The sequence below is a fragment of the Equus caballus genome, chromosome 9, assembly GCF_041296265.1.
Source record: "Equus caballus isolate H_3958 breed thoroughbred chromosome 9, TB-T2T, whole genome shotgun sequence".
NCBI lineage: Eukaryota > Metazoa > Chordata > Mammalia > Perissodactyla > Equidae > Equus > Equus caballus.
Genome location: NC_091692.1, coordinates 97,610,109 through 97,634,986, shown reverse-complemented (window position 1 = coordinate 97,634,986; position 24,878 = coordinate 97,610,109). Strand labels below are relative to the sequence as shown.

Genomic DNA, 24,878 nt, shown 5'->3' with positions numbered 1-24,878 from the left:
GGAGTTATTGCAAAGATATGAGGGTAACTGTCAGGATGATAGAGGTAGCCGAACGGAGCTGGCAAGGGCGGGGGTAGGGCAGGTGACAGGGAGGATTTCATCCCACCTCCCCCACCCTCCATTTGTGTGTGCTCGAGGTGGCTTTGTTCTCTGCAAGGAGTAAGAGAAACCTCACCTAAACTGGAGTCGGGAAAGCCTGTAGGGGGCGCTCTCATGCCCCATCACACATCGTCAATTACAGCGAACAGGAAGAGACTCACTTGCATCTTGGGCAAAAAGTAAAACTACTTTACTGTGAAGGAAGATTTCTCTCATTGCCCAGCAACAGTTCAGCCAATGAGAAACGTGGAAGCTCAGCCAATGAGAAACACTTTAGCTCAGCCAATGAGAAATGCTTCAGCTCAGCCAATGAGAAACGCTTCAGCTCAGCCAATGAGAAACGCTTCAGCTCAGCCAATGAGAAATGCTTCAGCTCAGCCAATGAGAAACGCTTCAGCTCAGCCAATGGGAAACGCTTCAGCTCAGCCAATGAGAAACACTGCAGCTCAGCCAATGAGAAGCCATTGCTGCCCTGAACTGTTACTCTCACTGTATGGACTTTCCTTTAGAATAGCCCCGCCCTCTCCCCCTTTTTCTCTTATAGAGAAAACCTCTTCCCTGGTTTGTTTTCTGGATTTGCCTATGGTTTGCTATAGGATGTACCTCCTGAATTGTAGTTCTTTTTGGCTATTCCCAAATAAACACGGTTTGCGAGTAAAACAGCTGGCGGATACACTTTTTAAGTTGACAGTTCTCTCCTGCTGCAGCTGCACCTTCTCCCTGGTGGGACTACAATGGCTGCAGGCAGCCGTGCACCATGGCCTGAGAGGAAAAGGCTCCTGTCGACTATCTCCATTGTGACAAGTTCTGGAACAGATGTTCACTGGGCTGATTTGAGTCCTGTGCTGACCTTTGGCCCATCATGGGTCCAGGGGGTTGGGAAGCAATGGCCAGTTCCACCTGGGTCCTCTGCAAGGAGGAAGCTGTGATGACAAGCGGATGAAGGGCCACAGCTGGAAGCCCAGTCTGTCAGGCACAGGCATTCTTTCTGTTTGACAAAGTGGAACATGGATCATCTCTCAAAACCAGAAGCCAGAAGACGACAGTCCAGGGTAGCCCCGGGACCTGGGACAAGCCTCTCTCCTGCATCTGTTCTCTGGCTTGCTTCCTGGTGCTCACGGGTGGCATCATGTCCTCAAAATAATCAGGTCGTTGACAGAAGGAGACTTTCTCTTCGTTTGCCTCTGCATGACAGAGGAAGTGGAGGCATATGTGGCATTTACAATGTTGTAAAGAGAACCCCTGCAAAGCTGACAAAGGGACCTAGACCTTCTAACCCCTGAGGAGACAAAGTGCCCAATCGCAAGTGCACCGCCAGAGGAAAGGACAGACGAGAAAGCATTACAAGCAGAAGTAAGACTAAGGGAATATACAACATCAGTATGCGGGAAGAGAAAGCTCACTTCACAAACGAAAAGGACTCTCCGGTTAATTTTAAAAACCAAGTATAGCTGGTGGGAATGTATAATGGTGTAGCCACTCTGGAAAAAGCAGTCTGGCTTAAAAAGACTTTTTGGTGGGTTTTCAATGTGGGCTAACATTCCATCCTTTTGGGTTCTGATTTTCGAGATGAAATTTGTGTTTTTGAGGTCCAAGCCCTCTCCTTCTGTCCCTCCTGCCTCCCACCCCAATAGTTCACAAATGTTGAGGGGGTGATTTTCATCTTGCTTTAAGTCAGAAGTCACAAATGACTTTCTTTTTTTAATTAAGGAAAAGACCTCCCACTTTTTGGCTATTGTAAATATTGCTGTTATGAACAGATATCTGAGTCCCTGCTTTCAATTCTTTGGGGTCTACACCCAGAAGCAGGATTTCTGGGTCTTATGGTAATAGCAGCCACAGCCCATTACATCCCCACCAGCAGTGCACAGTGGCTCTGGGTGTCTCCACAACTTTGTCAACACTTGTTATTTTCTGTTTTTTTGATAGAAGCCATCCTAATGGGTGTGAGGTATAAATGCCTGATTTTTAAAAGAAATATAAACTGGTGCATTTATGTGTTTTGCTGTTACTTGATAGTCCTTTGCTCTGCACCCTCTCAGTCCTTGAAACAGACGCCACCCTAAATAAAAGACAAGAGAGAGTGAGCCAGCCGTGCTCACATCCATGGCTGGACATAAGGTGCATAGACAAAACCCAGCAACTGTTATAAGGACATTTCATTAGATTGTGCCTGGGGCCAATTCGTGTTGAACAACTAACATTTATTATTGATATTGATGAACTTCCAAAAATGAAAACAAAAAAGTGGAAATTAATGAGTATTTCACTGATTTTACTCTTGGTAATATAATACAGTGAAAAACTTTTTTTTAAAAAACCTTAAATTTTATGCACTGATTTAGAAGATTGTTGAAGGTAAGTCCATGAAAATGGAGCTAAAATGGTTGCTCGAGAAAAAGATGAACAAGCCAGAATTTAGGCTTGTTCTAGAAATACATCTAGAAAAACTAGATGTATTATCTGTGTCATTTATGAAGCATCATTTTCATTTGTCCCTAAGAGATGTGGCCTCAGTTGCAATGAGATTGATGACGTTGCTTAAAACAACTCAAAATTACATATGATATTTTTTGATTTAGCCCAAAGATGGAACATCTGATGAAATATGGGCCAGTTTTGACCTTGAACCTCTCCTTGCCTTGGCCACAGTATGGAAACAGTGACTAAATGCTGTTAAAAGATTAAATTTAATGTAGACAGGGTTTGAGAAGCTCTAAAAGAGAGAAGGGAAGCAACAGAAGGTGCTCAAATGAAGAACCAATTGTCTTTCCTGAAAATAAGATCCATCTTGAATTTGCACTCTTCAGTTATTGGGTATGAACTGTTACTGGTCATTAATGACGTTTGTAAAAGCTTATCCAAACCCCACATAGAGCTAAGATTGACAATTCCATTTCAAAAGGATTTAAAAATATATTTCTTTAATTTTAGAGAAAATCTTAAGAAACTGCACACGAAATACACAAGAGTAATATTCCAATGAAACATGCAAAATTGAAACAAGGAGAAACAAAAATGTTTGTATGACTACTAAGGAGGAAACTTTCACAAAAATAATCCTCAAAGTAATTTTAATATAAATTATTTTCTGGCTGTTGTAGATTAAGGCGTAATGCCAATTAAAGAGAGTTGTAAATGAATTGTGTCATTCTGCTTTTTTTGGTTTTCTTTGTAACATTCCAGCATGAAAAATGTGAAAGAACTTAAGACATACTATATTGCAGTAAGAGATGGTGAATGGCGCTCTGTAAGAGTGATGATTTTAAATTGAAATTAAAATATTTGCTAATATTTTCTGCAATACTGATAAATTATAAAATGCAATGTGGGGAGGTAATATATAAAAATCCATGGTTTGCTTCTGAATCTGAGTACTGCTTTATGGATTTTATTGACAATTGCAGTTGCCACTGCCTCAGCAAAGTAGTTTCTCCAAACTGAACCAAATTAAAAAACAAAACAATGAAAAAGTACAATGAAAAGTACAAAAAAAATGAAAAAGTACTTAAGAAAGATTGTCTAATTTGGCATTACAGTCAGTAGAATACAAATTATGTGAGACATTTTGATTATAACAACATAATTAGTAATTTTTCTGAAATGAAGACAAGAAAACTAAATTGTTTGAGATGAATATATAACAATTTGGGAATTATGGGGTCTTTATTTTATTAACTAACCCTGCCTGCCTGTCACCACAGCACCTGGAAGCGAGTAGTCATAACTACATTCAGTAATCTGATAGTTTGCTGATTTCCATTCATATAAAACCATAGCCTTAGGGATATTTTTGAGTTTTATAATTATGAAATGTACTTTCATAATAACATGTCGTCAGGTAGGAGGGCAGAGCCCATTTTATTTACCAGTTTGTTGGCTTGGTCGATTGCTTTCAAATACTTACATTTAGATAGAAGGCACGCGGGCCCCTGTGAACTCTCACCAAGGGAAGGGGCAGTCCTGTCGCCAGCCTCCCCAGTAGGAGGAGGACAGCGCTCTGAGCAGCCAGCAGAGAGGCCCTGCCTTTCTCCTCAAAGCTGCAAGGTGCCCCAGCGAGGGCAGGGCAGGCCTCGCCGTGGGGGGATGGCACCGCCACTCACAGAAGGGCCCAAGGGAGGCAGTTTGAGATGCAGCTTGAGACGTGATGGCAGGACATCTGGTCAAACAAACTCCCAGACAGAAGATGGTCAAGGTCCCAGGGATGAGGAGGAGAGGCCCCGACAGACCGCAGGACAGAGACCGACCCAGAACCTGAGGGAGCTACCGACTGACCGGCTCCTGTCGCTCTGCCATCGCCTGCCGTGTGAGTCTGGAGAGCTATCTCAGGCCTTCGAGCCTCAGTTTCCTCATCTGTACAAGGGGTTGACAATGGCCCACTCTCGGCTGTGGCTGTGCGGACCGAGTACGCACGCGTATACCTTCACAATCTAGGGGCTCATAAAGTTGTATCAGAGGGGATGGAGGGGAGTCAAGAGGGCGAACAGCCCCAGAAGGGAGACTTGCTGGCCAATGCCTCCTTCCTGCTTACCCCCAGCCCCCTCAGAGTGCCAGTCCCTTCTCTGGGCTCAGACCGAATGGACGCCCCCAGGCCCTCTCCGGGGTCCCCATCCTGACTTCTTGGCGGCGCCCCTGGCTCCATTCCCCCAAGGGCAGCTTCTGAGCCGGTGCTCCCCTGCTGGAAGCCCCCTCCGCGGTCCGCTGATTACAAAGGCGGCCCCAACTCCCCGCTGCCTCTGTGGCCACGCCCTTTGCAGCTGCGCCCCCGTCCCGGTGCCGTCTACGCCCCACCCGAGTCGGGCCTGGTGACTGCCTCGGCCAGTGGGCCGCGGGGAGGAGACCGTGTAGGGAGGCCGAGAGGCCTTTCCCTCCTGGACACGGCGCCCCGTCACCCCCGGGCCTGCGGGCGGCAGCGCGGGAGCCCACCGAGCCCGCTGTCCCGCCGGCTCAGCCGAGTGCCCGCCGTGGGCGGGGAGCTCCCGCTCTGCCTTCCCGAGGTTAGGCGGTCTCAGGGATGGCGGCCTCCCCAGCTCTCCATCCTTCCACCCTCCCCAGCAGGAGCTCATGCCCTGCGCCTCGTTTGGGTTAAGGAGGTCGTGGTCCGAGGACCCTGAGACCACAGTTCCTAGATCGGCCTCCGGGACCCGCCCAGCGGGCATAGAGCTGGCGAGAACTACATTTCCCAGGATGCTGCGCGGCCCCGGACTCTACTGCCCAGCAGTGCCCGGGAAGCCTCGCGAGGACTCCATTTCCCAGAGTGCTGCGGGAGGGGCCGCCCCCTCTACCTGGCCCCAAGCGTGGCTGGAGGCTCCGCCAGTGCCGGAAGTGGCTCTCCGGACCTCGGGCAGGTGGGACCGGGCAAGGGTGAGAGGGCGCGGGGCACCAAGGGGACCCCACGGCGGCGCGATGTGGCGACCCGTGCCTGGGCACTGGGTGCTCGGTGACAGCCAGAGAGCCGTGAGGCGTGCGGGGATCCTGGGGGCGTGGGAAGGGACCAGCCGCAGTGGGGTCTCCCCACGGGGCTGCTGCTGGGCTGTCCCCGCGATCGGGAGCAGCAGATGTCTGGGCAGGGCCCCCTCCCGACGGGGCTGGCCTTGGGGCCCTGCGGGAGAGGCGGCAGAGCTGTCCTGTAGCTGCCGGATCAGATTTCCAGCCCCCAGGATAGGGTCCTCGGGGGCGAGGGAGTGCTGCCCCAAGGCCTGTCCAGTTCTGAGCCCGAAGCGCGACCTGCCCAGTAGGACCAGGCTCGCAAAGACTCTCGGGGACCAGCCGGCCGCGGGTGGGCACCCGGCTGCAAACACAGGCGTCGGTCCTTTCTCCTCTGTAGCATATGGGCTTTGGCTGGAAGCAGCCCTAACGATCTGAGCCAGGAGCCCCCAGCCCCAAGGTTATCTGTCTCCCCTCTTGTCAGCCAAAGGGGAGCTGAAAGTACCCTTTCTTGGCCTGGTGGGGGTTGTGGATTGGGTCTGCAGGGCAGAGTTGCAATCAAGCTCACTGGGATGGGTGGTAGCCCCAAGGACCCTGTGGAGCTTTAGGCCAAGTGCTCCCTAGGGAATGTGGCTGGGAGGAGGAGATGTCTCAGGTCAGCTGGATCTCTCTGGTCCCCAGGAGGCCATCTCCCCTCCCTGGAGGCCTCATCCTGTACCACTTGCCCCAGGGAGCCTGGGGCCAGGCCTTGGACAGTTGTTGTGGGGCCCAGTGCTAAGCGCAGTGACCCCAGGCAGTGACGTCTCAGGGGAATTGGTTTCTGATGGATGGGGACATGATGGCCTCAGCCTCACACCATTTGGCCCTACAGGTGCAGCCAACATGGGTGAGCCCCAGGGGTCCATGCGGATCTTAGTGACAGGGAGCTCTGGGCTGGTGGGCAGAGCCATCCAGAAGGTGGTAGCAGATGGGGCCAGGCTGCCTGGAGAGGACTGGGTGTTCGTCTCCTCCAAGGACGCTGATCTCACGTGAGTGGGCCCATCCCCTGTGCACCCCTGCCAATGCCCTCTCCAGACTGAGAGCTTTGGGTAGGCCTGTCCCCTGAACCTAGTGGCTGCATGCCTGGGCCCTCCCTGCCAGGTGACCAGCCTGGCCTGGGTGTGCACAGCTCTGCTCCTGGGCAAACATCCTCCCGTGTCTTCCTGGAAGCACACACCCTCCTCAGACCAGTGCCTGAATTGGCCACTTTCCCTTTTGGCTGTCCCTTCTGCCACCAGCCCTGCTCAGCTCCTGCCCCCGGTGCCCCAACCCCAGGGTCCTAGTTCCCTCAGGCCTCCAAAGAGCCCCTGACGGCTTGGCTCCCCCTAGGGATGCTGCACAGACCCGAGCCCTATTTGAAAAAGTCCGGCCCACGCATGTCATCCATCTTGCTGCAATGGTGGGGGGCCTGTTCCGGAATATCAAATACAATTTAGACTTCTGGGTAAGTCGGGGGGCCCCAACAAGCACTGGGAGCCAGGAGCCAGGGTTCTAGGAACTTCCTGGCCACCTTCACCAGCTTATGTTCGAGCCCAGGAAGTCCCTGAGGGTCAGGGCTTGGCACAGCCTGGCGAGGGCAGCCCCTGAGGGGCCCCCAGTGACCCACACTTGGTCTGTGGGCAGGGAAGCATGTTGGTGGGCCTGGGGCATTTAGCCCAATAGGAAAAGCCACGGAGCTGACCAGTAGGTTGGAGAAGCTGAGAGAATCCAGTGTTCACTGTGTGACCTGGGGCTGGTTCCTGCCCCTTGAGCCCTCTGGGTCTCCAGAACCATCTGCTTCTAGGACCTGTGCTAGTCCAGCTGCACATTGAGCCAGGTCCACCGTGCACTCCAGGGTGCAGAGGTGTGAACTGGGTTCTAGGGGGATGGGGGAAATGGAGTGAGGGGCTCGAGGAGAGTAGGGCTCTGCCCGTAGCCTTGCCCCTGCTGGGCTGTACCCCAGAGGATTGGCCCCAGCATCTCTGTGCAACTGGCCTTGGTGTGGTTTGGCCCTGCATAGGGCACTGGGTGGCAGAGGCTCAGACCAGGTTCTGCCCAGGGTCCCCTGTTACCTCAGGGCCGTTCTTGTCCCAGTTGCAGCCTTCCTAGCAGGCTGCCCAGCCACCACCTCTCCCCTCCCCAGAGCAGTCCAAATGCCCTGGCCATCTCATGTCCAATTTCCAGAAGGGGAAGGGCCCGGGTAGGGGTGGGGCTGGCCAAGGCTTCACTGCTACTGGGCAGTAGAGCCAGGGTGAGCTCCTCGGGGTGGGCAGCGGAGGGCCCCTCCTCCCCACCCTTGCTCCAGGGCCAGATTTGGCCCGGAGTGCACTACCTGCCCTGCCCTCAGCAGCCCCTGTAGGTGGACCTAGCCCTGGCTGACAGGTGTGGTCCTCTCCTCCAGGGCCCTCCCCCAGCCTCCGGGAAGGCAGGCCGGGACCCTCCTACAGCCCTGGGGAGGGGACTGCCTGCTGAGGAGTTAACAGGCCAGGAGCGGGCACTGGTTTCTGGAAAGCCTGTGCTGGGCGGCTCCGCCTTGTCCCGGGGAGCAGTTAGGAGGAGCCGGCTCAGTACCGCCCGCTTCGGACGGGCCGGGGTGTGTCCGGGCTTTTTTCCCTGGAAGCAAGTAGGGGCTGGGGTCCTTCCTGGAGGGGCCTGAACCTGCCCCGCCCCCGCAGAGGAAAAACGTGCACATCAACGACAACGTCCTGCACTCGGCTTTTGAGGTGGGCGCGCGAAAGGTGGTCTCCTGCCTGTCCACCTGCATCTTCCCTGACAAGACCACCTATCCTATCGACGAGACTATGGTGAGGGGCGGGGCGGGGCGAGGCGGGGCCTGGCCGGGGCAGGGGCGGGCCCGGAAGCAGCGCTTCCTCTGCTCCCGCAGATCCACAATGGGCCTCCGCACAGCAGCAATTTTGGCTACTCCTATGCCAAGAGGATGATCGACGTGCAGAACAGGTCTTCGCGCGGGCCCAGCTGAGGCCAGCCAGGAATGCGGGAGGAGCGCCCGAGCCCCTCGGGGGCGGGGAGTGGGGCCCAGTGGGTACCCCAGCAGGCTTCTTCTCCCTTCCTTGTTGGCCTCTTTTTTCCACCTGTCAGAGGCCGGGGTGGGGTAGGGTGGGCTCAGTGGTCCAGGGCAGGCCCGGAGGAGATGCTGCGCCTCTGCAGGGCCTACTTCCAGCAGCATGGCTGCACCTTCACTGCTGTCATCCCCACCAACGTCTTTGGGCCCCATGACAACTTCAACATCGAGGACGGCCACGTGCTGCCCGGCCTCATCCACAAGGTGCACCTGGCCAAGAGTGAGTGCCCGCCACCCAGCACCCTCAGCCAGGTCACCCACCTGATGGGGTCCCTGGGAGGTAGCTGGGAGGAGGGGGTGGCGGCTGGCACAGCCCCCTCTGACCCCCGCCCCCTCCCTGAATCTGCAGGCAGTGGCTCAGCCCTGACGGTGTGGGGTACGGGGAAGCCGCGGAGACAGTTCATCTACTCACTGGTTCGTGCAGGACGGTGCACAGTTGTCCCCCAGAACGTCTCCCTGGGCCTGGCATGCTGTCTGTGAAGAAGCATGAGGGATCCTGGGAGGGGGTGAGGGTCCAGGCCGAGCCCCTGGAGGAGCAGTCACTGGTCCTCGCTGAGTCCCTGTAGGCTCCTGGCCCCCCGGGAGTCTCTGAGTGCAGCTCTGAGCTCAGCAGGAGGAAGGACTCCGTCTGGTGAGGCTCAGCTGGCCAAGGACTGCCCAAAGGGAGGGACCCCTGTCCCCAGTTGGTCCTGGGCTGTGCCCCTACTGAGCAGGGGCACTTGGAAGAGGTGACTTGTGCCCCTATTTGGCCTGTAATTTGTAGCCTTTGACCCTGCCTGTCTGACCTCTAGGACCTGGCCCGGCTCTTCATCTGGGTCCTTCGAGAGTACAATGAGGTGGAACCCATCATCCTCTCAGGTGGGCACCCTGTGGCCCTGACCCCCACCACAGCAGGGCAGGACCTATGTCTGTCCTGAGAGTGGCTGAGGGCAGAGCGGGAACATCTCTTGGGCTGGGCGGCATGCGGCTAGGCGGAGGAGGCCTGACCTGGCCGTGGGGCCCTCATTCCCCACAGTGGGCGAGGAGGATGAGGTCTCCATCCAGGAGGCAGCCGAGGCTGTGGTGGAGGCCATGGACTTCCATGGTGACGTCACTGTATCCTTTGGCTCCCAGTGGCACCATGGGCCTTCCTGCACAGGGACTGCGGGTCTGACGCACCCGGTGGCACTCACCCTGGCAGCTGGTGGGGCGGGGGGCGATATCTGCTGCTCTCTCCCTGAGGCTCCCCTGGGAAAGGCAGAGGAGGTTCAAGGGCAGGCTGGGGGAGCAGCTGCCCCTTCCGCTATGGCCTTGACCGGGCACCCAGTTTGATACAACCAAGTCAGACGGGCAGTTTAAGAAGACAGCCAGTAATGGCAAGCTGCGGGCCTACCTGCCTGACTTCCGGTTCACACCCTTCAAGCAGGGTGAGCCCCCTGTCCCTCCCAGGGCCTCCCACCCCTATTCCTCAGGATCTCTTGGCCCCTCCTTGGCTTTGGGCCACCACTGCCCCTCCCTAGGCCTCAGCTTCTCTACTGCCAGCTGGCAGTGGACGCCCTGCAGGTTTGGTCTCCACACCCTCATCAGGGAGGCAGGACACGGGGTGACTGCCCTGTGTCCCTTGGGCCCTCACCCTCCCCACCTCCGATGGAGGTCAGTGCAGCCCCAGCCTTTACCTGCCACCACCCCTCACCTGCCCACGTCTGCAGCTGTGAAGGAGACCTGTGCCTGGTTCACCGACAACTACGAGCAGGCCCGGAAATGAAGCACAGTGGCGGGAGCAGCGCCGGCTTACCCCCCAAGGCCCCAGGGGCCCCTCAGCTAGCAGAGCCCAGTAGCAACTATGCTCAGACCCTGCCAGAGTCGAGGGCGCTGCCCAGCAGCCTGGCCCACGTTCCACCCCCTCTACCAGGGTGGCTCCAGGCAGCTGTCCAGCAGGGCCACCAGTCATGTCTGTCCTCAGGGAAACCAAGGCCTGACCAGGCCAGACACCTCATTACCCAGTGCCAGTCCCTGGGTCCTGATGTGTCCCCTTCTGATCCCGCTCTCCTACTCCTTGGGAGCCAATAAAGTGCATTTTCACAGGCCTGGCCCCGGCAGCTCTGTGCCAGCGGTCCCCCACATGCAGGCACTGCCACCCTGAGCCTGGCCAACCCCAGGGCCCACCATCCCCCTGCTGACTGCTCAGCCCCCAAGAGCTGCTAGGACAGAATGGCCAACTGTCCCTGGGGTGGAAGGGCCATGTGTAGGCCTGAGGTCCCCTGGGCTTCACCGCTCAGCCCCAGGACTTTGAGGAAACATGCTGAGACTGGATTTGCCCAGGCTGAGTGGACATGTGGATGGATCTCGGGAGGGTGGTGATTGGGTAGCTCAGCCTCCCCTGGGACCCCACGAGAGAGCTGAGTCAGGTTTGGCCCCTTATCTCCCTAGCCCTCAGGTGGCAACTCGGGTGATGGGGCCCAGCCTTCCCTTCACCCATGGGGACAGTAACAGGTGCTGCACAGGAGGGTCTGCTGGGTAGGGAGGTGAGCAGCATGGGCCTCCTCATTCTCAACAGGAAGACAGCAGAGTCTGGATAGGTTGACTGACAGGTCCCCTGGCCAGCCAGTCAGTGCTGGGGTGTGGACCCAGGAGTGCCCAGCTCCAAAACCCCCAGGCCAGAGCTCACTGACCCCCCTTACCCAGGACCCAGGCACCTTCCCTGGCCCTGGGACTCAGCCTTGGGCCTGCCTCTTCTCGGGGCCCCTCTCTCCTGGGTCCCCTTTGTCACTTCACGTGGATGACTCCCAGCTCTCTCTGACCACAGACCCGCCTGCCACATTCATTCCTTCATTTATTCAAGCGGTATTGGCTGTCTTCCCTGTGCCAGGCACGAGTCCCAACCTCTGTCCCTGAGCCCAGCTGACCTCATACTGCATTTGTCACCACCCACTTTCTCTGTGGCAAGCTGAGAGGTTTATCCTCCAGCCTCCCCAGGGGCTGGCCCCCACCCTTCTGAGAGGGGCTTCCCACCTCTTAGGTCTCAGCTGAGGTGGGCTTTGCCCTCTGAGCACCCTGTGGTGGGCGATTGCCGATTTGTCTAAAAACACCTAGGAGCCCCCTCCTGCCCAGGACTTGGGGGCTCCAGGACCCTTTGTGAATGAAGGCTCTGCCCATGTTGGGTTCAAGGAGCGGGTGGAAGGGGTGGTGTCTGAGCTGGAGCTTGGATCAGCAGGTGACAACAGAGGGAAGGAGGCCCAGCACAGAGCAGAGAGGCCTGGACACATGAGGCAGGACACAAATGGTGTGTCTTTAGCCACCCCCTGTGTTGTCCTGTGTGTGTGTGTGTTTACTGTAGAGGGGCTGTCCTCCTAGACAGAATGCAGGTCCTCGGGGTGGGGGTTCAGCCATCCGCTCCCCTGCTGTGTGGCTTTCATCCCTGGCCCAGAGTAGGGCCCACACCCTGCAGGGGCAGTGTTGAATGAATGGAATTTCATTATTGAAGAGCTTAGAACATGTCAGAGTTTTGAAGAAGAAAACAAAATATCTTTAAAATGCAGTCTTAAAAACTACAACCTCAGGTGTTCAAGCTTTATTTTTCCCATGTCCATTAAAAATTACAAGGACACCCCGCCCACCCCCACCCTCCCCTGTCAGTCTGTAAGATGGCCCCTGGTGGTAGCCAAGCGCTCCATCTTCCCAAGGGCCAACACGAGGGGCCAGATCTTTGCTGGGGTCCCAGGTCCCAGGAAGGCCTCTCCTGCCTCCTCCCCACAGCTCCCTGAGGCCCACAGCAACCAGCATCCAGGCTGCTGGAGAAACTTCTTTAATACAGAAAAGTGAGGGCAGACCCCATGGCTGAGTGGTTACGGTTACATGCACTCGCTTTGGTAGCCCAGGGTTCGTGGGTTCGGATCCCAGGTTCAGACCTACTCCACTCATCAGCCATGCTGTGGAGTCATCCTACCTACAAAATACGGGAAGATTGGCAACGGATGTTGGCTCAGGGCAAATATTCCTCACACACACACGAAAGTAATAATAAGACAGGAGAAAAAATGTGTTACAAGTAAATATAACATTTAAAAAAAAGAAAAGCGATAGATCCTTGCTCACATTTCACTGGCAGTGTTAATTTTATGCTGTCACCTGGACACCTGGACCTGCTGTGGCTTAGGGAAGAGCTGACCACACGCCATGACCAGGCAGCCCTGTCCTTCCCACCTGAGACCACTCCCAGGCCCCAAATGGAGAACCAGGGCGCTCTGAGAATGCTGCTCCCACCCAGAGAGACCCGCCTGAGGCTGGCGGGGCTCCACTTCCCAGCACCTGACCTGACCTGGCCACAGTCCGGATCCTGCCTGTCGGTCTTTCATCAGAAGCAGGGCGGATGGCACCCTCCTGGAAGCTCAGCTGCCCAGGGACCACCAATCAGTGGTCTCTGGACTCTGCAGCGTCCCCGCGACGGTCACCCAGCAGGCGCGCTCTGGGCACCGATCTCCGGGACGGCGTCACAGGAGCCCCTACCCCTTCCGACCCTTCGCCTTTGAATGGAGCCTCTCAAGCTGCCCTCTGGAAAATCAGGATCTGATCACACGTGGCCGGAGTCCTCCGTTGGGTCTCGTCGCCCTCCGCACAGGACCCATCCTCAGATTGCGCCCCGCCCCCGCGACGCGTCACGCCCACCGGAGTCAAGTCGACCCGCTCGGACCAATGAGCAGCGAGAGGGCGGGGCCCAATGCTTAGCATGCGTTAGAGCGCGGAGCCCGGACAGGAGGGGGCGGAGCGTGCGGGCCTGGCAGCCAATCGACGAGGACGGGGGCGGGAAGACCGTAGCCCATTGGTGGGCCGAGGGCGCGGGGCGCGGCCGGGGGCGGGGGGCGGCGCGGTAGTGACGCGGCAAGATGGCAGCGGCGGCGGGGCCGAGCCCGGGGCGCGTGGGCTTCGTGGGCGCGGGGCGCATGGCGGAGGCCATCGCGCAAGGCCTCATCCGAGCCGGTGGGTGCCGCGGCCGTGGGGCGCGTGGGGTGCTCGGACCTGGGAGCTAGCGGGCGTCCAACACCGGCCCGGTGTGGGAGGGACGGACTCACCTGCCCGGAAGGGTGAATTCCGCAGAATCCTGGGCGAGGAGCGAGGGCCCTCCGCGCCGGGTCCCCGGGGTGGAGCAGGGCCAGGCGGGCGTGTGCCAGGGCAGATGGCGGACTCTTACCCCGGGCTCTGTTTCCCTCTGAGAGCACAGGAGGAGGGGATGTGCGTGCATTGTCTTGGAGCCGGTTGTCCTCACAGTAGCCACGAGCCACAGATGGCCATTGGGCGCTTGAAATGTGTCTGGTCCGAATTCAGATGTGCTGTGTGTGTACAACAAAATATACGTCGGATTTGAAAGATTAAGCACACGCACACAAAAAGAAACTAACGCATCCTAGTAATTTTTAATACTGATCACATGTTGGAAGGATAATATTTTTGCTATATTGGATTAGATTAAATAAAATATATTGCGGTTAACTTCACCTGTTTCTTCTCACTTGTTTAAAGTGACTACTAGAAAATGTAAAGTTACACATATGGCTCGAATGGTATTTTCTGTTGGGCAGCACTAGCTTAGAGCGTGGGATCTCCTGCCAACTTTCTGGCCTCATGCCTTGGCCCACTTGCTTGACCTCTCTGAGCCTCCAAGTCTTTTTCCTATTTGTATGCCAGCTCCACTCCTGGTGGCATGCTGCAGGATTTTTCAACCTCGGTAATATGGCCATTTGGGACCGGATAATTCTGCATCCTTCACATCTGGCCTCTCCCCACTAGATGTCAGTAGCACCCCTCAGTTGTGACAGCCAAAAATCTCTCCAGGCGCTGCCACATGTCCCCTGGGGGCAGGGGGCGGGGCTTGGGGAATCGTTGCTGGTTGAGAACTGCTGGTTTACAGCAGGGAATGGTAATGCTGGCCTAATTCTACTCCACAGTATTTAGAAACCTTTATGTGTAGACTATAGGCTGGCTTTCTGCCTTCAGCCGTATGTCAAGATCCAGAGGAATCAGAAAACAGTTTACTGCAAAAATACTTTACTGTCTCAGGTATTTTACTTGTGAAACCTGGCAGTATCACCTCCCTCCAGGGCTGTACGGATTCAGTGTTGAGCAGCACAGTACTGCTGTGTGTAGGCAGTGCACGGCGGCCATCCCTGTCATGATTCATCCACTCTTATGTTCAGGTTGTGGGATGCATTTCTGCCTTCCTGTTAGACCTCACAGAAGTCTAATCTCCCCAGCCTTGTAGCCCACAAACACAGATGATTTCTACCAAATGGGCCCTTAGTCTCTGCTTGGACGTCCCAGCACAGACATATCCTGCTCCTGGGAAAGCTCAGCCCTCATTGGGCCTCCCTCCCCACCATGCCCCCCTCCCCAGCCTTCCTGTCCCCAGAGGAGGCAGAGCTCCCTGGGATCTGTGTCCTCAGTAGACGAAGCAAGCTCCTGGCCCCTGTGTCCAGCAGGGCCTCTGGACTCAGCAGCAGCAGGTGGGTGGCAGCGACTGCTGAGTAGAATCCAGTGGGTCTGATCGACTGTTCCTAGCTGCAGGGAGCAGCCCTGCCGAGCACTTGGGTTCTTGCAGAGCCTCAGGCCAGCCCGGGCCAGGACGGCCCAGGGTGGCTCAGTCAGGGGCAGGCCAGGCTGACTCTTCCTCCACCCCACCTCCTCACCGACTTCCCTGCCTTTGCCTTTCTCTCCAGGGAAAGTGGAAGCTCAGCACGTGCTGGCCAGTGCACCAACTGACAGGAACCTCTGCCACTTCCGGGTGAGCTGGGGCCCAGCTCTTCTGGGTTGAGGCTTCCCCCAGGGGCCCAGGGTGGCTCTTGGCTCCTGTCCCTCTGAGACACTTCTTGGGGCCAGGGAAGGGTATTTAGCTAAAGTTTTTAGATGGGCTGGGCTGGGCTGCGCTGGGCTTGGGAAGGGGAGGTCAAAGGCCAGAAGGAAAGGTAGGGTCGTGGAAGGACAGGGCAGAGTAAAGGGGTGTGTGTGTGTGAGTGTATGTGAACCAGCACACACAAGTGTGTGTGTGTGTGTGCATATGTGCACTTGTGTGTGTATGTGTTGGGGTGGGCAGGGATGGTCATGGGCACTCACTGGTATCTGAGGCTCACAGGTGCTGACATCACGGGGCCCTGTGAGGTGCCTGGTTGGGTCCTGAGCAAGAACGGGTGGTCTGGGTGAGTCTTGGACATTGGGAGTGGGGTGGTACGGGTATTTGCAATGGGAGAGACCCACAAGACCCCTGGGAGTGCAGGATCATCTCCAGCAGGAAGGGCCGTGGTCTGGGAGGATGCCACACTTACCCCCAGCCCTGGCCCTGGCGCTCCCGGTGCAGGCTCTGGGCTGCCAGACCACCCACTCGAACCAGGAGGTGCTGCAGAGCTGCTCACTCATCTTCTTTGCCACCAAGCCTCACATCCTGCCAGCCGTCCTGGCAGAGGTGGCCCCTGTGGTCACCGCTGAGCACATCTTGGTGTCTGTGGCTGCTGGGGTCTCTCTGAGCACCCTGGAGGAGGTGAGTGGCCTGTGGAGGTGAGGTGGGGGCTGAAGCTCTGACCCCAGAGTAGGCTCTAATAGCCAGACTCGGTTTCCCACCCCTTGCCATCCCAGACTGGCCCCAGCCTAGGCTCAGCCCTTCAGAAAACCAGTTTGGGTGGGACAGGTGGCAGACAGCCTCCCAGCCAGCCTGCAGAGGTGGCCAGGTAGCCAGAGAGCTGGGGTTGGGGTTCCTCCTTGCACCACGCCTGGGAAGCAGGGAAGGGAGACCGCAGCTGGCTGAGGCATGTGCCTGCCTGGCAGGGCGGATACCACAGGCTCCCTGACTGCAGCCTCTTTCTGGCTAGCTGCTGCCCCCGACTGCACGGGTACTCCGGGTCTCGCCCAACCTGCCCTGCGTGGTCCAAGAGGGGGCCGTGGTGATGGCACGGGGCCGCCATGCTGGGAGCAGCGAGGTCAAGCTTCTGCAGACCTTGCTGGAGGCCTGCGGGCAGTGCGAGGAGGTGCCCGAGGCCCACGTGGACATTCACACCGGCCTCAGTGGCAGCGGCGTGGCCTTCGTGAGTGTTGTCTCATCCCCGGCCCTGCCCCCACAGGCCAGCCCTCAGCAAAGCCGGGCCTTTCCAGGTCCCTGCAGCCCCTGACCTCAGGACCCAGCGGCTTGGTCCCCGGGCTGCCCATGAGCTGTGCTCTCTCCACATCACTGTCTTCCTGGCCCTTGAGGCCCAGGAGTGCTCCAGTGAGACCTCTGGGCTCAGGCCTCCGCCCTGGGCCCTGGACTGGTGTCTGGTGTTCTGGGCCTTGTTCTGAGGGTTCCAAGCATTCTCCAGGCTGGGTGCTGTGTCCAGCGGAGTGTTGGCTTTGATACCCTCTGTCCCCTCTCCTACAGGTATGCACCTTCTCTGAGGCCCTGGCCGAAGGTGCCATCAAGATGGGCATGCCCAGTGGCTTGGCCCACCGCATTGCTGCCCAGACCCTGCTGGTGAGTGAGGGTGGCCCCAGGGGAGCGTGTCAAAGTGGGTGGGTCCATCTGCCTCCTGGGAGCTGTGGGAAGGGAAACAGCAGGCCTGAGAAGCTTGGGCCAAGATCTGGGGGATACATGGAGAAGCAGACTACACAGGGTGGGGCTGAGCTGGAGAAGGGGCTGCCCGCCCCCCGAATCATCAGCCCCCAATGCCGCTCTGCCCAGGGCACAGCCAAGATGCTGCTGCAGAAGGGGCAGCACCCGGCTCAGCTGCGGACGGACGTGTGCACGCCTGGTGGCACCACCATCTACGGGCTCCACGCCCTGGAGCAGGGCGGGCTTCGGGCAGCCACCATGAGTGCGGTGGAGGCCGCCACCTGCCGGGCCCGGGAGCTCAGCAGGAAGTGAGGCACAGGTGCTAGACAACGACCACAGCCCCCAGAACAGCCCGCCCACTCCCAGTCCCTCCTTCCCTGGCCCATCCCGGAGGACTGCGGTTCTCTCTAACCTGCAGGAGCCTCCCGGTTGCACAGTAAATGGGAGGGGACCCCTTCGTGAGGGGGGACTCCCCACCCGCTGTGGGACAGAAGGCACTGTGGTGTTGGCCCACTGGAAGGCGTGATGTGGTCTCTGAGGGCCCGTGTGTGGCACTGTTGGTCTGGTGCCCCGTGTGATCTGCTGGTTGGTTGAGGGAGGACTTGAGCGGCTGGCAACAAAAGCAGCTGGGGGCCCTTCCGACACTGTCTGATTGCAGCCAGACCTGCTCCCTCATCTCAGCTCGGGGGCACAGGGACATATGGAGTGAAGCCTGCTGTGGGGTGGGGCCCCCAGAGGGAGCTGGGCCCTGGCCCTGCCAGCCCCAGAGAGAGCGGCTGAGGAGCCCACAGAGCAGAGGGCCGTGGGGTCCTCTGCAGTGCTGTGGGCAGCAGCAGGCCAGGGGAGGAGCTGCTCCAGGTCTGGGAGGATGGGCCCTGGCCAGCCCGGGAACACAGCCCTGGCTGCTGCGGCTGGTGTGGGCCCCCTCCCCCAGGCCCTTGGCTCCTGGCAAGTGGCAGGTGGAGCTGGCGCCTGACGCTTCCCTGGGTCAGGTCCTGGAGGGGCCTGTGATTGCAGGACTTGGCTCTTCGCATGTCTGTGAACGGACCAGTGGGCGAGGAAAGCCGGGAACTTGGGGCCCAAAGCAAGGCCATAGGGTCTTTAGGTTGGGGGCGGGCCGCCTGCAGTTCTGTCCTGGGCACTGCCTGAAGGCTCACTGGGGCCTCCCCACCCTACGCAGGCCCCAGAGTGCTGGCCCCTCGCTTCCACCAGTGGCTCCTGAGACTGCCAGCCACGCGGTGGACAGAGGCTTGGGGCCAGTTCCCCTCTGCCACCTACCAGCTGTGTGACCTGGGGCAGATTGTCTCCCATCTGGGCCTCACCATGCCGCAGTGCTGCTCCTTGCTTCCCTCCCCCCAGCTGCGCACCCACCCTGCCACTCCCTCCTTGCCCATCTGCCCAGAGCTGCCCTCCCTGGCGGTCTGCCTTCGACCCACCCAGCCAGCCCCTAGGTTGGCCCATCCCCCGGGCCTCCCACCCCCACCCTCTTCCTGCCTGGCCTCTGCAAGCTTGACAGGCTGGCCCGTCCTCCGTCCTCCGCTGGTGATTGCTTGATCTGACTCCGGCCTCTCTGCTTGTTGGAAGGGTTAGCCTGAGTCCATTTCTACATCTTGTATCTTTATCTGTGAAACAGAAATAAAGATGCTGTCCTATAGCACGGAGTGCCCAGTATTTAACCAAATTCCAAGTGCCTGGAAGCACATCTCAGCCAAGGCCTGGGACGTTGGGCTCAGACCTCAGAGCTGGAGGGGTGCAGGTGGTGTTGGGGCAGAGGGCGATATGTCCCCATCACCTGAGAACTCTGCAGGGGCAGGATCACCGGCTTCCCCTGCACCCAACCTCACCCTCAGCTGGATGTCAGAGGTCCCAGCCATGCATCTTCTAACAGAACCCCTGGGGACCAGGGTGGGCTCAGCTGGGCAGAAGCCCAGCCCTGCCCCAAACAGGCCACTCCCTGAATGAGAGGTGCCTCGGTGAGCTCCCAGCCAAGCTGGAGGGGCAGCCAGAGGGGCAGCTGTGCCCCAGATGGTGATGGCCTGTGATAAGACATGTTGTTTCAAGAGGGCCCGGCCTCAGAAGGGCAGCTGCGGGGAGTCAGGGTCGCAGCCAAGTCTCTTCACCTTACCCTGCAACGCTACAATTACTTTTTCAAGAAACTGCTGAATATGAGAATGGTTTCTTACTTCGTCAGTGTTGTCCATTTTTATCCTCTCCACCTTTTCAAGTTATGAGGTGTACTGGATCAAGAGTTACAAAAATAAGACTTTAGAACGGGGACGCATATGAAGTCGACACGTTCAACCTTTATTATAAAGCGCATCAGGCCATCTGACCAGGTGAACTCCGCCATCAGCGAGGTTGGGGGTGAAAGGGCCCCTCAACAGCATGTACCTCGCACGCCCACAGTCCTCTCAAGGACATGCCTCTGGAGTCAGGCCACACCCATGGCACCCTTGGGCTGGGAACAAACAGGGCTCTGCACAGCAGTCCCCTCTTGCACTCTGCCAATGGGCTGGGGGTCCCTGGAGGATGGCCCCTGAGCTTGAGGGCACTGCCCTTCCTCACACCACACTCTGGTATTTCCCCCGCAGCCCAAGTGGCGTGGGAGACGGTCACTTCCCAAGCGTGCAGCCCCCTGGGCAGGGCCACACTTCTCTGACTGCTGCAGCCTGGTCTCATCCCCCTAGACTCACAGATCGGGGGTGGTTTTAGTAGAAGCCTGCACCCTCAATCTTTCCATCCTCAGTGCCTTCCCTGCCCTGGCTCACTGCCAAGCCTACTGGCTGAGCTCCGACAATGACCCCGACTGACCAAGGACCACTTTTTGAAGAACAGTGACCTTGAGTATTCGTCAAAGGGCTGAGAACAGGACAGGGAGAGGCCAGCGGCTGTGTCCCTGAGCAGCTCCCAGTCTGTGGTGGTCCCCACACCCTTTAAAGGTGTGCCCTCCAGGGCAAGAAAGCCAGTTCCAGTGCCCAGCAGTCGGCAGGCAGACAGTGGCTGCTGCAGGAATTCCAGGGCCTCAGCTCATAGCCCTCCCCCAGTGCTGTCCACCATCACTCCCATTAGCACAAACCAGGGGCATGCTACAAGGCCCTGGGCCCAGTGGGCAACCGCAGGGAAGGCCGGCGCCCCACTGGGACCACTTGAGCTGTTCTGCAGAGACAAACTGGGGTCTCTCTGGGGAAGACTCTGGCCAGGCCGCCCCATGATTTCCCACTGAGCTGAGCCCAGGGAAGTGGGTGACTGAGCCACTGGCAGAACTGGGACGGGGCCCCGGGATCACAAGGAGTCGATGTGTTGCTGGGGCTGCCCTCAGGGCCAGGCATCCTGGCGGAGCAGCCATCTCCGTGTGTCAGGGGCCTGCAGCCTCCGCCCCGTGGCATGCACAGGACACCAGCGCCTCTAGGCTCTAGGGAGAAGACACTTAGAGGCCCAGCAGCTCCCCCTAGACCCACACTTGACAGGCACTCTAACTAGCTCCTCAAGGCCCCAGGCTGGCCTGTTCTCTGCCTTGTTTGTACAGTGCCCTTCCAGGCCCACGGGGACAAGCCAGAGCCATCTCCCGGTGTGCAGCCTCCGTTCCCCAGAGGGGAGGGGGTTGGTATGACGTGAAATCACTCGGAGAGGCAGGTGAGAGGTCCTGTTCCTGACATCGGGTCTCAATACCAACTCCAGCCTCCCCTGCCCAGGCCCACAGAGGGGTAGACCTGGAAGGAGGACTCGAGAGGGAAACCATGGCAAGAGGGGCAGTGCTGTTGAAGCCTGAAAGGTCACTACCAGAGGCCACCCTGGGCCATGTGTCAGGCCCCAGCACACCGTCACTTGGAGCCCACCTAGGCCCTGGTCTGCCTCTCCAAACACCCCTGCAGGCAGACTGGCCATCAGGACCAGGAGCTCCCAGCCCTGGGTTGCCATCAGCTGGACTTCCTAAAGACCCTGCCAGCTGCTTGGCTTAGAGACCCAGGGCCAGCCTGACTGCCAAAGGCTCCTTTAGGTGTCCAGGCTCAAGAAGGCTGGAAGAGGAGGTGCCAGCTGGGCCCCAGCAGGCACGGCTGACGGTTGCTGCCCTAGGCCTGGCTAGCCAAGCCTCGCTCCTCTTCTCCACATTCTCCACACCTTCCCTTGGCTTTCAGATTTGAGATACATATTTATGTCGGAAAAAAAAAGTCAAATACATATACATATATGTTTTTTCGACTAGGAGCACTTCCAAGGAACAGTTCATGTTCTTGGATGCGTGTGGAAATTGCTGGGGGCTCCCTCCAGCTAGCGCAAGGCCAATCCTCTCATGAATGCATCGCCTTCTGCAGCCTATGCAGTCCTGGACCACTAGAGGACACAGCACTGGTGCGGATGCGGGAGACAGCCGAGAGGCAGGCAGGGCCCAAACCTGGCCCACTGCCCCTCATGAAGGCTCTGGGCAGCATCTCTGCAAAGGCAGCCCCCTGGGGAGGCACGGGCATCTCTTGGCCTCAGACCACCAAAGGGATGCTGAATCTAGAGCTGGACAGTAACACCCGAGCCCTTTCCTCCCATGCTGCCCAGAAGCCCAATTCCCGGGGCCGCAGGAAGCAGCTCCTCAGCCAGGCCCTGGGCAGTGCCAGGAGAGGTGGGGAAGCCTCGGGGGCAGGCCCCGGCAGGAGGAGCCTTGGAGGGGTGCTAAGGCACTGCAGGATCGTCCCGGCACGGCTGTCAGTGCTGCGGGCCTGCTCCTGGGTAGATGAGATGGCTCCAGGCCCTGGGGCTGGACAAAGTGGGCTCTGGCTGGTAGGAGAGTCCAGGGAGCTTGTCCAGTCATTGGTCAATCACCAGGGCCCAAGTCCAACTGCTCGCCAACCCCAAAGAATAAGAGAGCTGCTCAGATGGAATTTTCTTAAGGAAAATTAAAAATCTGGGTGGAACAGAAGTCTACACTCCCTGCTGCATCCAGAACCTCTGGAGGCCCCAAGGGCTGGGCACCATCCTCCCTTCCCAGCCCACAGAGCCAGCCTTGAAGACCCGAGCCAGCCTCTGAGACCAGCCCCAGGCTGGGGACTGAGACACCACCCTGGACCCCTGAAGAGTATCTGTAAAAATGATTTAATGAACTAAAAACCAAAACCGAGTGGTGTGCTTCCCCACTGAGATGATCTCAGGGCTGTGGTTCGGGAAACACACTGCACCAGGGCTCCAGACAGATGGGGGTGCTGGGCCCTCGTCCAGTGCAAGTCACGGGCCACTGGCTGGGCGGCAGGAAGTGCGGACAGGCTCGGGGCTGGAAGCCTCAGCCCCACAGGGGCCAGGGCGAGCACCCAGCAAACTGTTCTCTGATAAGAGCTGTGGCATGCGTGCCAGGCATGTGTGGGAGGGAACCCTGCAAAGACCGCAGACCCCATGCGTGTGCTTGCCCAGGGCGGAGAAACCTCAACCCGGGCCCCTCTCCCAGCTCCCCCAAAGGAGACTGGCAACCGTGGAGCGGGATGACTCTCACCAACAGAGCCTCTCCAAGAGAGGCTGGGCTTCAACCTCTGTAACTCCCTGAGCCATGGGATGGGTCACCCCAGGAGAGGGGAGGCGTGGAGATGGGGAGACTGTGTGTGTCCCCTCCCTCCAAGTGCAGCAGGAGAAAGGCCGCTTGGGGGGCCCCTCAGGCAGGCTTGGTCACACCCCATCGTCAGGGACTGCCAGAGAAGGCCCGATGCCCCCTAGCCTTCGGGCCATGCTGATGAGTGAGCGCAGCTGCACCAGCTTCAGTGGCCCCACCTCCCGGGGGTCCTGGCTCTCCAGCCATCGCAGAGCAGTCTCAAGACCCCGAACAGCCTCCCCAGCGGTGGGCACGGCGGCCTCCTCCTCCTCTCCGCCCCTCATGACAGAGGATAGGCTGGCTAGGGGCAGAGGGGCCACGGGGGCCAGCGCAGGGGGCCGGCCGGGGCCTGCCTCCTCTCTGCAGCTGTCGGGCAGCCCCCCATCATCATCCAGGTGCAGCCACTCGGCCACCTCCTCGGGTGCCAGGCGCTTGTAGGCCAGGGCTGCCAGGTGCGTGAGGTCGCTGAGCACCCTGCTGTGCTCGGCAGCCTCCTCCGCCTGGCCGGCCAGCTGCCCAGCACACTCCTCAGCTGGCCGGGGCTCAAAGGCTGCCCGCAAGCCCAGCAGCCAGCAGCGCTCGATGCTGCCTGCCTGCACCAGATCCCAGGAGAGGCCGGCCAAGTAGAGCATGTCCTTAAGCATGAAGCTGCGCATGAAGTCCAGTGGGGACCCCCCGGCGCAGGACACAGCCAGCCGCAGCAGCTCCCGCTTGTATAGCTGCTTGAAGGCAGCCACCACCCCCTGCTCCAGTGGGGCAGGGATGTGCGGCCGGCTGCTGCCCTTGGACAGGAACAGCACTCGCACAGCCCCGTCCGGGGTCTGCAGCTCCTCCGGGGCGCCGAGGGGCTCAGGCCGACACCGCCTGGGGGTCTCCTCGCTTTCCTCCAGGGTGGGTATCCTGGCCGCTGGGCTCGGGCAGGGCGGGTGAGCGACCAGCAGGACAGCCTTCTGCTGCAGGCAGCTGCGGCGCAGGTAGCGCCTGACGCCCGGGACGAACTCCTCGAAGAACCAGCCCCGCAGAAGTGGGCGACTGAGCCAGGCGTCTGGGCTGTAGCGATAGGAGGCCGGGAACTTGTCCTGGTTGTGGTGGCGCAAGCTAGGTGGGTCCGGGAGCTGCCCGATGACCAGCGGCTTCAGCTTGTGGCTGCCAGTCAGGTTAGCGGCCAGCAGCACCGTCACCCTGTCGCCCCGCCAGCGGCGGCCGCAGTACCCCGCGCCGGGGTCCCCCGTGCCCAGGGGCGCGGCCTGCTCCGGAAGCAGCTTCCAGTAGAGACCGGTGACGTTGGCGTTGTAGATCTGCTCGTCGCCGTAGCCGCCCTCGGCGGGGGGCGGCTGGGCCGGGCCGCGGTCGGGCAGGGGGCTGGCGCCAGGAGGCTGCGCGGATTCCTGCTTGACCGGCGGACCCGGCGCGGGGCCCGCGGCCGGGGTCTCGGCCTCGCCGTAGATGCGCTGGCTGGAGATGCCGTGGCGCTTCTGCCAGCGCCAGAACCAGCCGTGGCTGGCCTTGAAGGTGCACTCCGGCCCGTAGATCTGGCGCGCGAAGGCCTCGGCCTGCGCCTGGATGAGCGGCCCCGACAGCGGCACGCCGTGCTGGCGCAGCGCCAGGAACCACGAGTAGACGGCGCGGTCGATCTCCTCCTCGTTGGCCAGCCGCATCTTCTTGCGCTGCGTGCCCACCTCGCCGCCCAGCTGCTCCAGGAACCAGCGCAGCTTGGGCTCGTCCTTGAGCCAGCCGCGCAGCGTGCCGCCGGGCACGCCAAAGTCGCGGCACACGCTGGCCTGCCGCTCGCCGCCCTTGACGCGCTCGATGGCCTGCAGCTTGTCCTTGATAGAGTAGGCCTTGCGGAAAGCCATCTTCACGGCCACGCGGGGCCGCGGCACGGGGGCAGGGGGCGGCGGGCGCGCGGCGGAGGCCGGGGCAGGCGCAGGAGGCCGCGGCGGCTGAGCAGGGCGCCCGGGCGGTGGACGGCGGCCACGGCGCGGGGCCGGGCCGGCCGGGGGACCCGCGGGGTACATGGCAGCGAGGACAGCAGGGGCAGCCGGGGCGGCAGAGGCGCGGGAGCCATACGCGCGCCTGGCCGGCCGCGCCAGGCGGGGCGCTGGGGGCGGGACCGGCCGGGCCCACCCCTTTGTCTCGCC

The 24,878-nt window shown here is 59.3% G+C and overlaps 3 protein-coding genes and 1 non-coding gene across 8 annotated transcripts; 2 read left to right on the top strand and 2 right to left on the bottom strand.

Moving 5' to 3' along the window:
• Window positions 1-4,858: 4,858 nt before the first annotated feature.
• Window positions 4,859-10,689, top strand: GFUS (GDP-L-fucose synthase). Of its 3 annotated transcripts, none has more exons than XM_001505003.7 (11): window positions 4,859-5,447; window positions 6,398-6,554; window positions 6,895-7,009; window positions 8,220-8,348; window positions 8,429-8,502; window positions 8,713-8,846; window positions 8,976-9,040; window positions 9,418-9,484; window positions 9,642-9,721; window positions 9,933-10,032; window positions 10,315-10,689. In XM_001505003.7, exons 2-11 carry the CDS (start codon window positions 6,409-6,411, stop codon window positions 10,368-10,370), a joined length of 966 nt encoding a protein of 321 aa, XP_001505053.1. In that variant the 5' UTR covers window positions 4,859-5,447; window positions 6,398-6,408; the 3' UTR covers window positions 10,371-10,689. The 3 variants fall into 3 exon arrangements, with proteins under 3 accessions (XP_001505053.1, XP_005613403.1, XP_005613404.1); XM_005613346.4 differs by having other exon boundaries at window positions 4,911-5,463; XM_005613347.4 differs by having other exon boundaries at window positions 5,418-5,556.
• A 2,749-nt stretch (window positions 10,690-13,438) lies between these two features.
• On the top strand, window positions 13,439-18,825 carry PYCR3 (pyrroline-5-carboxylate reductase 3). Of its 3 annotated transcripts, XM_070222024.1 has the most exons (7): window positions 13,439-13,582; window positions 15,316-15,380; window positions 15,951-16,130; window positions 16,459-16,671; window positions 17,001-17,093; window positions 17,301-17,490; window positions 18,352-18,825. In XM_070222024.1, exons 1-6 carry the CDS (start codon window positions 13,489-13,491, stop codon window positions 17,481-17,483), a joined length of 828 nt encoding a protein of 275 aa, XP_070078125.1. In that variant the 5' UTR covers window positions 13,439-13,488; the 3' UTR covers window positions 17,484-17,490; window positions 18,352-18,825. The 3 variants fall into 3 exon arrangements, with proteins under 3 accessions (XP_070078125.1, XP_023504890.1, XP_023504889.1); XM_023649122.2 differs by lacking the exon at window positions 17,301-17,490; XM_023649121.2 differs by having other exon boundaries at window positions 17,301-18,825.
• Window positions 18,826-19,454: 629 nt separating this feature from the next.
• TIGD5 (tigger transposable element derived 5) lies at window positions 19,455-24,875 on the bottom strand. Its single transcript, XM_070222021.1, has one exon. The coding sequence runs from the start codon at window positions 24,753-24,755 to the stop codon at window positions 22,815-22,817; it is 1,941 nt and encodes a 646-aa protein (XP_070078122.1). The 5' UTR covers window positions 24,756-24,875; the 3' UTR covers window positions 19,455-22,814.
• On the bottom strand, window positions 20,546-20,690 carry MIR9016 (microRNA mir-9016). The gene has a single exon (NR_128028.1). It is a non-coding gene; the product is annotated as a microRNA mir-9016 (primary transcript).
• Window positions 24,876-24,878: the final 3 nt, after the last annotated feature.

Bases quoted from the DNA above. Each gene is read 5' to 3' on its own strand.
- GFUS (XM_001505003.7), top strand. From the start codon at position 6,409: ATGGGTGAGCCCCAGGGGTCCATGCGGATCTTAGTGACAGGGAGCTCT. The intron at 8,503-8,712 runs GTCTTCGCGCGG...GCGCCTCTGCAG, and splicing joins ATGATCGACGTGCAGAACAG to GGCCTACTTCCAGCAGCATG. The intron at 9,041-9,417 runs GTTCGTGCAGGA...TCTGACCTCTAG, and splicing joins GACAGTTCATCTACTCACTG to GACCTGGCCCGGCTCTTCAT.
- PYCR3 (XM_070222024.1), top strand. From the start codon at position 13,489: ATGGCAGCGGCGGCGGGGCCGAGCCCGGGGCGCGTGGGCTTCGTGGGC. The intron at 13,583-15,315 runs GTGGGTGCCGCG...CTTTCTCTCCAG, and splicing joins GCAAGGCCTCATCCGAGCCG to GGAAAGTGGAAGCTCAGCAC. The intron at 16,131-16,458 runs GTGAGTGGCCTG...CTTTCTGGCTAG, and splicing joins CTCTGAGCACCCTGGAGGAG to CTGCTGCCCCCGACTGCACG.
- TIGD5 (XM_070222021.1), bottom strand. From the start codon at position 24,755: ATGTACCCCGCGGGTCCCCCGGCCGGCCCGGCCCCGCGCCGTGGCCGC.